This window comes from Triticum dicoccoides, chromosome 2A, assembly GCF_002162155.2.
Source record: "Triticum dicoccoides isolate Atlit2015 ecotype Zavitan chromosome 2A, WEW_v2.0, whole genome shotgun sequence".
NCBI classification, from domain to species: Eukaryota; Viridiplantae; Streptophyta; class Magnoliopsida; order Poales; family Poaceae; genus Triticum; species Triticum dicoccoides.
Genome location: NC_041382.1, coordinates 71,077,447 through 71,087,300, shown reverse-complemented (window position 1 = coordinate 71,087,300; position 9,854 = coordinate 71,077,447). Strand labels below are relative to the sequence as shown.

Below are 9,854 nucleotides of genomic sequence, written 5' to 3'. Positions count from 1 at the left end.
CATAAAAGTTGCCATGACGATTCGAGCGTTTGCTGAGAAAACGTTCCCAGGAAAGATATTGCGGTCCTAGATTATCTTCTTCTCAAAAGACGAAAGCGCCGCTCTCAGATTATCTTCCACCTCAACATGCATCTCGAGTGCATCACAAATCAACACGCACCAACGGAAAAGAAACGACCACCATGCCCCGATCCGTCGCTGCGGTCGCCGTCGACATCCAGCGGGCAATAATGAGAATTGAAAAGCAACAAAGCTGAACGGGCAGCCCTGGCAGCTCTCGCCGGTAACCGGCCACACGCAGCCGCGCCTCCGGCTTCACCGTCGTACGTGCCACTCGCACACCCACAATGCCGACTGACGAGTAAGCTATATATAGGCCTGCCCGCGGCCTTGAGCTACATCTGCAAACCACTTCAAACCAAGAAACCTCCTCTAGTCAGTTTTAATCCTCGCAACGTTCGATTGTCATATGATGGCGGAGACCAAGGCGGTGGCTGCTGCGGTGCCGGTGGAGGCGAGTCCGGTGGAGGTGGGGAGGAGCAGGACGGTGGCTGCTGCGGTGCCGGTGGAGGCGAGCACGGTGGAGGTGGAGGTGGGGAGGGGCAATACGGTGGCTGCTGCGGTCGAGACGAGTCCGGTGGAGGGGAGGAGCAAGACGGTGGCCGCTGCGGTGGAGGTGGGGGAGGGGAGGAGCAAGACGGTGGTGCTGGTTGCCGTGGACGACAGCGACGCAAGCTACCGCGCGCTCGAGTGGGCCGTGCGGCACGTGGCGGCGACGGCCGGCATGGCCGGCGCCGGAGCGGTGGAGCTCGTTGTCCTCCACGCCAAGCCGCCCACTTCCCTCGCCGTCAACATGGGCGGCCCCGGTGCGTTAGCCTCCTCTTTAATGCTTCATCGTTTCGTCCTCTGGTCTGGACCCGGACTGGAGCAAAGCTCTGTCGACTGAATTCTGGGGATTCGTTTCAGGCGTGCCCGGCGACGTGGTGGGGTTAGTGGAGGAGGACCTGCGCAAGAAGGCCGAGGGCGTCGTCGGCAAGGCGCGCAGCCTCTGCGCCGCCAACTCGGTAACATAACATTGCTCCATGGACAGATATAAGAGTCAGTAACAGAGACGATCACACATTGCATGGCTGTACGTAACTCGTGCCGCTTGCTTATTCGAAACCGCAGGTGGAGGCTGTGGTGGACGTGGTCGACGGGGAGCCGAAGCACGTCCTGTGCGACGCCGTCGAGAAGCACCGCGCCGATCTGCTCGTCGTCGGCAGCCAGGGCTACGGCGCCATCAGGAGGTACGCGTTCACCGCGTGACTGAAACTAATGGTGACTGTCTCTTGTCTCAACTCCTCTTTTCTTGCAGGGCATTGCTTGGGAGCGTGAGCGACTACTGCGCACACCACGCCGACTGCTCTGTGGTGATTGTCAAGCAGCCCGGGTCCAAGAACTGACCGCCATTTCCGGTGTTGGATCGATCCTGCCCAGTTCCAGTGTTGGGAATTGTGCTATTTGCGTGCCTACACAATGTATCCCTGCTTAATTATTTCTGCTCCAACGAGTTTGTACTCTCTTTTATTCACTCTGCATAATATTAGCAGTCAAGCTTTGTAAACTTTAATTCAATTTATATTAAATAAATTAACATCTACAATACCCAATCAGCACATTAAATTCTTCATTGAAATACATTTTCACATTAAATAGACTTGCTTTTGTAAACATCTGTATTGCTTTCTACAAACTTAGTCACGCTTTATATTGTTTGACTTACGACAGAGATAATATGCAAAGTAAATTACTCGCCAAAAAATGCTAAGTAAATAAAACCGAAAGCCATAGATGATGCTTTCAGTGTTCATCCTCCGATCCGATATCATCATCAATTTGCCCTTCTTCCAGAGACTTGCTATTCAATGATCCCTCTCCTTTGTTCCATTTTATGCAATCTTTTAGTTTCTAGTGGATCTGCTTTTTGCGTCTAACGTGTTGTCAGCTAGCGCAGTCGCTCGTCGGCACTACATTGAATAATTGCATCGACGTCTGTTCGTTATATCTCCTACTATTTATACTTAAATAAATAACACGTAAAGTTCCGTCACCCATTCTGTTGAAAAACAGTACTATCCGTTCAAAAATGAAATATTTCATATTAGTGTTTACTTGCATAATAAGACAACTATATTTATGTTGAAAATAAACTTAGGCTAAAAATCTTGTTAAATAACTGCTTCATGCTTTTATTAGTGTTTACTTGCATAAGACAACTAAAAAATGATTGTTGTAGACTTAACAAAAATGGTATTCACTTAGCCTAAAAATCTACTACACTTTGTCGGGAAAATACAATAGTATCAGTTCAAAAATGGAATAGACACATTCCAACAATGCAAGAGAGCGGACAAAAATACCATAAACCCCATATGAAAATGTTGTTGATTCCAGAAAAATTGTACACATTGGTGTAGTTTTTTTAAAATCAACATTAGTGTAAAAATACAATAGATATTAATGCAAAATGCAATCAAGAAAAATGTTATTTCAGAGGAATCTTGCTGAAACCAACACAACGTGAACACATGAGCTAAACCACTATCTAGGTTTCGGGCTCTGGGCTTTTCTCTTGATGGATTTACTCAAATGTTTCTAATAGGGGTGCCCAAATAATCTTCTTGACAAATCAAACCGACTAGCGGACTATAACGGTAGGTGGGGGATGGCTATTTATAGCTAGAGCAGTCCCGAGGGTGAAACGACTATTTGGGGCCTCGAGGCCAGTCAATGGTCAAACCGACATGTTTCCAACGGTCAGATTTCAAACGCACCTTTCAACTTTACTTGAGGAGCAAGTAAAGTTAACTCCTCTACTAGAGCAATTCTCTCGCAACCGAGAAGAATATCATCTCTGGCTGGCAAGTAATTACTTTTCGCATGAAGAGATTTCTCTCAACTCACTTGGATATTTTTAGGTTAAGCATCATAATAAAGACCAAAGGCTTGAAACATCGATCCCCTCTTAAAAGTACAGTGGTCCTATGACTCAATGGAAGAAAATGAGACTATGAAGAAAATGCACATCTTCACTTCGTCTTCATTCTTCTTTGTTGTAGTCATTTTCTCTCGGATGCCTCGCGTACCAATTGCTTCGATTCAGCAACATTTTCTGGGAGTCATCTCCGACACGCAATCACTTCGATGGCAATCTCCTCGATTGCCTTAGCGTTCTTATTTGCTTCATAGATAATAGTCTTATAAGTTTATAGAAAGCTCCTTTGAACTCTAGGGACTGGTTGTGTGCACTAACAAACACATTATCCCCTCGCTGTTTCCGTCCAACAGTCTTCAAAACTCTCGGAGCACTTGATTGCACCAATAGTTTGGAAGCCTTAATAACCATTTCAGAGCGAACATTAACTACCGGGTTGAAGAGCAGGGAGAAATTGGCTTTCAATATTGTCAACGCCAACAATTATTTTTCCTGAAGTGACAAGATTCCTTCATTCATTAAGAAGAAAAGAGTTGCTCGGTTAATTAGGAAAACCCGAGCGAAAACCAAAATGTCCAGTTTATTATGAAAAACCAGGCTAAACCATCACAACCGCTAAGCAACACACACAAGATACCCCACGCACACTAGGCGTCATTGCGACAGCATGCAGGCATCATCGTCATCACTCCTCCCTTATAAAGCATCATCGGCATCCTTAAATCCTGAGCAAACGACTCCATCTTCGCCATAGGCGATAGTCAACTCAACCCGCACTGTAGAGGCCATCTGAAGTGGTATGAAGATGCGCACCAGAACTCAGTCATTTGCAACCAGACAACGGAGCTCCGTCTATGAAGGAGAATTACGAAGGACAAACCAGACGGGCTCATTCCCTGGAAGATTGATTTCTCTTGATGAAGCTTATATCTACGCAATTTAGAAAATTACAATTGCATTTTCGATGAAGTTGTTATTTTCTACGATTGTAAAAGAGTACACTAATAAATTCCCTGCAAAATAAGAGTACACTAAAATTACACTTTTCAGCGGGAAACTTAGACATAAAACAATTCTTGGATTACTTGGGATTTAACAAAACCAAATATCTTCTCAACCCGCCAAAACAAAATACTCCTCTTCTTCTCACAAGACGAAGGTGCCGCTCTCAAATTCTCTTCTATCCCAAATCGCAACACGCATCTCGAGTGCATCTGAAATCAGCACGCATCGACGGAAAAATAAACGACCGCACCCATGCCATGCCCCCGAACCGTCGCTGCCGTCGCCGTCCCCATCCAAGCGGGCAGATGATGCATGCGAAGTGAAAAGCAACAGAACTGAACTGAAACCGTGGGAGCCCTGCCGTCATCACCTCCCGCCGGTAACCGGCCACACGCAACCGCGCCTCCGGTTTCGCCACCGTACGTGCCCACCACTCTCAGTCTTTCACACCCCCAATGCCGACTGACAGACGAGCAAGCTAGCTATATATAGGCCTAGCCCGCGGCCTTGAGCTATAACCACTTCAACCAAGAAACCTTCTCTACTCAGTTTCAATCCTCGCGTCCTTCGATTGTTACATGATGGCGGAGACCAAGGCGGTGGCGTCTGCGGCGGGTCCGGCGGAGGAGGGAGGGAGCAAGACGGTGGTGCTGGTCGCCGTGGACGACAGCGACCACAGCTACCGCGCTCTCGAGTGGGCCGTGCGCCACGTGGCGGCGACGGCCGGCGTGCCCGGCGCCCGGGCGGTGGAGCTCGTCGTCGTCCACGCCAAGCCGTCCCCTTCCCCCGTGGTCACCATGGGCGGCCCCGGTGCGTTGTTAGTTAACCTCCTCTTCTTTAATACTTCATCGTTTTGTCGTCCGGAGTCGGAGCGAGCTCTGACTGAATTCTCTGTGGATCCGTTTCAGGCGTGTCCGGCGACGTGGTGAGGTTAGTGGAGGCGGACCTGCGCAAGAAGGCCGAGGGCGTCGTCGACAGGGCGCGCCGCCTCTGCGTCGCCAACTCGGTAACATCCGCTACCAACTCCGCTCACGGCTCGTCGCATTGCTCCATGGAAAAGATATCAGTAAGGGAGACGATCACACATTGCATGTCTGTAACCTGTTGCTGCTTGTCCGAAACCGCAGGTGCAGGGCGTGGTGGAGGTGGTCGACGGGGAGCCGAGGCACGTCCTGTGCAACGCCGTCGAGAAGCACCACGCCGATCTGCTCGTCGTCGGCAGCCATGGCTACGGCGCCATCAAGAGGTTCGCATTTTCTCCTGCAGTGTACGCTTTCGCCGCGAGAATGGTGACGGGCTTTTTGTCTGAACTCCTCTTTCTTGCAGGGCATTGCTTGGAAGCGTGAGCGACTACTGTGCCCACCATGCGCACTGCTCTGTGATGATAGTCAAGCAGCCCAAGTCCAAGAACTGATCGACCGCCATTTCCGGCGTTAGATCGATCGATCGTGCCCAGTTCCAGTGCCGGGATTGTGCGATTTGCGTGCCTACACTATGTATCCCCACTGAGTTGTTTCTACTCCAAAGTTTGTACCCCCTTTCTTATCTACTTTGCATATTGGCAGTCAAGCTATGTAAACATTTGATCAAATTTATAGAAAAACTTATTAACATACGCAATACTGTACCCGCAATACTAAACCAGTACGTTAAATTCATCATTGAAATATCATTTCACATTATATATATGCTTGTTTATGTAAACGTTTGTATTGCTTTCTATAAACTTGGCCAAGCTTCATACATTTTGACTTATGACAGAGCTAATGTGCAAAGTAAATGAAAACGGGAAAAAATACTATCAGTGCCACACATGATGCTTGGGTGTTCATCTTCTAAATGTCATCATCAACTTGCCCTTCTTCGAGAGACTGGCCATTCAATGATCCATCTCCTTTGTTGCATGTTTATGAAATTTTTAAGTTTCTAGTGGATCTGCTTTGTGCTTCAAATACGTTGTCAGCTAGGGCATTCGCGCGTGGGCACTACACTAAATAATTGCTTTGATGTCTGTTCGTTATATCTCCCACTCTTTATGTAAACGAGTCAATTGCACAAAACTACCATATTTGCGGCTAGGTTTACAGAAAACCACCAACTCGTTAATCCATTGCAAAAAACATCGTAAAATCACTTAAGTCGTTGCAAAAAGCACTGATTGAGTGTTCTGGGCCGTTTAATATCTTTCTTACAAGTGGGCCCAGATCGTAAGGAGCTTAGATGGCAAAAAGTTGACATACACACCCCTAAAATAAATAAATAAATAAATGCAATCAACTCCCTAATATACGCAACAGCCAGCCCAGAGCAATTTTTGACCGGGTCTTCCCTGCCTCAAAGCGCAGCCGCGGCGCCCCCGGCCATGCCATCTGGTAGGCACGACAGTGCTCTGCTCGCCGTCCGCTGGGATTCTTCTCCTCCAGCACATATCCTTGGCGCTCGCGGCCTGGGGTCGCTGTCGCCATTCTTTCTGGTGCTCGCCGGCGAGAGCGTGCCGGTGGACCTCCATGGCGGACGCCGCGCGGCGGCGCACGGGCCGGCGCTGCTCCTCTACTTCGTCTCTCGCCAGGTGATCCACATCGCCGATCCGGCCGCCGCCGAGGAGTGCCTGACGGCCGACGACATCGTTTCCCCCAACTGGCCCGAGCTCCCCTCCGCACGCCACCTCCCCATTGAATGTCCACGGGCCTCCTCCTCCGCTCCGCGGCCGTCCGCGTGGACGAGGTCCGCCTCCGACGCCTCTCCACCGAAGCCGCCAGTGCTCGGTGTGCTGGACATCGGCGGCGCCAAGCGGCGGCCAGTGCGGCTTCCCAGAAGGGCGGCGACGCGGCGAGTCATCGACGAGCACCGCGCCTCCTTCGACGAACATGATGAGATGAGCGGCGGCAGGAAGATGGTCGGCGACCTGCTGGACATGCAGGCGGTAGAGGTCAGCCGTGACCACGCCGCCGGCGACGCAGAACTCATACACGCGCGGGGGGAGGGGGGTCTGATTGCTTTTGTTTTTTTAGATCTAGGGGTGTGTGTGTAATTTTTTTGCTAAGTCAATTCCTTACAATCTGGGCCCACTTGTAAAAAAGTGATTAAACGGGCCAAATCACCTGATCAGTGCTTTTTGCAACGACTTAAGCGATTTTGTAGTGTTTTTTGCAATGAACTAACGAGTTGGTGGTTTTCCGCAAATCTAGCCACAAATGTGGTGGTTTTTTGCAATTGACTCCTCTGTAAACTATTATAAGATGTTTTACATCACTATTTATACTTAAAAAAAATAACATGTAAGATTCTGTCATACATTTTGTCGAAAAATACAGGAGCATCAGTTCAAAAATGAAATATCTTGTATAGTGTTTACTTGAATAAGACAACTAATTTTTGTTGTTGAGAAAAAACTTAGGCTAAATTTTGTCAAATAACTGCTTCCTGTTTTTCTAAGTGTTTTTCTTAGTGTAGTTGATTCCAGAAAATATGTATATATTGGTTAGTTTGTTTCCAGTCCGTGCTAGTGTAAAATTACAATGGATACTAATGCAAAACGCAACCAAGAAAAAGGTTAATTCCGAGGAATCTTGCTGAAACCAATCTAGTAGTAGTAGTGGTGGTGGTGACTTTTCTAAGCACTTGAACCATCTTCTACTACTCCCTCAGTTCACTTTTATAAATCATTTCAGACAACTGAAAATAAGTTATTTTGTATATTGTCTGAAATGTCTTTAAGGCCTTAGAAAAATTAAGAGAAGGAGTAGCTTTACTTATTTTTCTTTTGCATGGATGACGCCATGCAGCAACCGGGATGCGTGGCGGTGCAAGCCGTGGTGCTAGACAATGACGGGCGTGTCTAGTTCGTGGCCTTCTTCATTGCCCATTTGGGTGCGTGTTGTTGTCTAGAGCTACAATTATTTCTACTGCATCCTCCTCCCCTTGCGCTCCCTGTTCCCTTTCCCTCTCTGCAATTCAAGGGACTGGGATTCACATGTCTCGCCATTAATTAATGATTACTCTCTCCGTTTCTAAATATTTATCTTTCTAGAGATTTGAACAAATGACTACATACGGAGCAAAATGAGTAAATCTATAATCTAAAATATGTCTATATACATCCATATGTGGTAACCATTTGAGATATCTAAAAAGACAAATATTTAAGAACGGAGGGAGTAGTATATAATGTGAAGAAATTGCCTTTCTAATGATTATCATTATGCGCTTGTCCATAAAATTGTAAGTAGGGAGTTTTGAAACCGACCCCGGGTCGCTTCGCTCGGGCGACTCGAGGGAAACTTCGCCCGTCGCCGGCGGCCACCTCCCGTGCGCCCCTCTCCGCCGCTGCCGCTGGTCTCGCCGCGGTGGCGGCGGCACCTGCCCTCCGAAGGTGGCTCGGGGAGATCCCGCGGCGGACGCGTAGCGCTGGGTGGTCGGGTCGTCCCGGTGGCGACTTCTTCCGTGCTCGAAGGCGAGGGGTGCGGAGCGCTGGGGGGCAGGGTGGCGGTGTGGTGCCGCGAGGCCTGCTCGCCGGCGCCGGGGCGTGGCGCGCACGGGCGTTCCCTTTCTGGGGCGGATCTGGCCGGCGCGCTGGACCTGCGGCCGGCTGTGGGCGTCAGGGTTGCGTTCCTTGGCGTCACGCATGATGGTCGCGCCGTCTGCCGCTGCTCGGGTGGCATGGCCAGGCCGGTGGTCCAGCCACTTCTCTCTTCCCTGCTAGATCCAAGTCAGGGGCGGCTAGGTGCGTCCTCTGCTCCCATCCTCTCGCGGATCTCGCACTCCTTGACGCGCCTTGCTCGGTTCCACCCCTGTTGGCTGCTTCGGCGGTCTGGTGTTAGTCCGACAGGCGCTCGGTCGCCGTAGCAGGAGATTTTCCCCTCCTTGCGGTGGTGGCTCCGGTCTCAGCAGCGACGTGGCTCAGCAAAATGGTGACGAGGGTGATGCTACGGGCGAAAGCCCTATGTCGGCTTCGGTCGGCATCGACGGTAGCGGCGCTCTGCAGCGTCGGATCCCTTCCTGGAGGTACCGTTGTGTGATGCATTGGTTCCTTCGCCTACTCTGTTCATTCCCCGGGTGAAAGCCTTAGATCTAGCTCCTGGATCGGATGGCAGCGGCATCCACGACGTCGTTACCACCTTGGTGGTGCCTGTCTTCGGAGAAGTTGCTCCATTTTGCTTACCTGAGGTTTGGGTGGTGTTTGGCTGGCTTGCGGTCGGTGGTTGGTGGTGGTGGTGCGACTGGTGGTGTGGTTGTGTGGCCGACTGGGGTCGATGGTGGTGTGTGTTGTGGTGGTGGTGGCGCGGCTGACCTGCGCTGGTGTGCACGGTGAAGCGATCTAGGTGTAGACTCGGCTCCTTGATGCCCTTCGGCTTCGCCGGCGGTGCCGCTGTTGTGATGTAGACTCGGCTGCGTGTGACTCTTCGTCCGGGTGTGGACTCGGTCGCTCGTTGCCCTTCGGCTGCACCTGTTGGAAATATGCCCTAGAGGTAATAATAAATTGGTTATTATTATATTTCCTTGTTCATGATAATCGTTTATTATCCATGCTAGAATTGTATTGTTAGGAAACTCAGATACATGTGTGGATACATAGACAACACCATGTCCCTAGTAAGCCTCTAGTTGGCTAGCTCGTTGATCAATAGATGGTTACGGTTTCCTGACCATGGACATTGGATGTCGTTGATAACGGGATCACATCATTAGGAGAATGATGTGATGGACAAGACCCAATCCTAAGCCTAGCACAAGATCATGTAGTTCGTATGCTAAAGCTTTTCTAATATCAAGTATCATTTCCTTAGACCATGAGATTGTGCAACTCCCGGATACCGTAGGAGTGCCTTAGGTGTACCAAACGTCAGAACGTAACTGGGTGGCTATAAAGGTA

At 49.6% G+C, this 9,854-nt stretch overlaps 2 protein-coding genes across 2 annotated transcripts; both read left to right on the top strand.

The window, feature by feature from the left end:
* Positions 1–319: 319 nt before the first annotated feature.
* Positions 320–1,640, top strand: LOC119353342 (universal stress protein YxiE-like). The gene is made up of 4 exons (XM_037619942.1): positions 320–866; positions 967–1,064; positions 1,171–1,289; positions 1,358–1,640. The coding sequence occupies exons 1-4, from the start codon at positions 470–472 to the stop codon at positions 1,443–1,445; spliced, it is 702 nt and encodes a 233-aa protein (XP_037475839.1). The 5' UTR covers positions 320–469; the 3' UTR covers positions 1,446–1,640.
* Positions 1,641–1,698: 58 nt separating this feature from the next.
* On the top strand, positions 1,699–5,416 carry LOC119353344 (universal stress protein YxiE-like). Its single transcript, XM_037619943.1, has 4 exons — positions 1,699–4,792; positions 4,891–4,988; positions 5,110–5,228; positions 5,309–5,416. Exons 1-4 carry the CDS (start codon positions 4,561–4,563, stop codon positions 5,394–5,396), a joined length of 537 nt encoding a protein of 178 aa, XP_037475840.1. The 5' UTR covers positions 1,699–4,560; the 3' UTR covers positions 5,397–5,416.
* The last annotated feature ends 4,438 nt before the right edge of the window (positions 5,417–9,854 follow it).

What these genes read in the sequence shown, in the direction of transcription:
- LOC119353344 (XM_037619943.1), top strand. Translation starts at nt 4,561, where the DNA reads ATGATGGCGGAGACCAAGGCGGTGGCGTCTGCGGCGGGTCCGGCGGAG. An exon ending in GGTCACCATGGGCGGCCCCG is followed by an intron (nt 4,793 to 4,890) that starts GTGCGTTGTTAG and finishes GATCCGTTTCAG; the next exon opens with GCGTGTCCGGCGACGTGGTG. An exon ending in GCCTCTGCGTCGCCAACTCG is followed by an intron (nt 4,989 to 5,109) that starts GTAACATCCGCT and finishes CCGAAACCGCAG; the next exon opens with GTGCAGGGCGTGGTGGAGGT.
- LOC119353342 (XM_037619942.1), top strand. Translation starts at nt 470, where the DNA reads ATGATGGCGGAGACCAAGGCGGTGGCTGCTGCGGTGCCGGTGGAGGCG. An exon ending in GCCTCTGCGCCGCCAACTCG is followed by an intron (nt 1,065 to 1,170) that starts GTAACATAACAT and finishes TCGAAACCGCAG; the next exon opens with GTGGAGGCTGTGGTGGACGT. An exon ending in GGCTACGGCGCCATCAGGAG is followed by an intron (nt 1,290 to 1,357) that starts GTACGCGTTCAC and finishes CTTTTCTTGCAG; the next exon opens with GGCATTGCTTGGGAGCGTGA.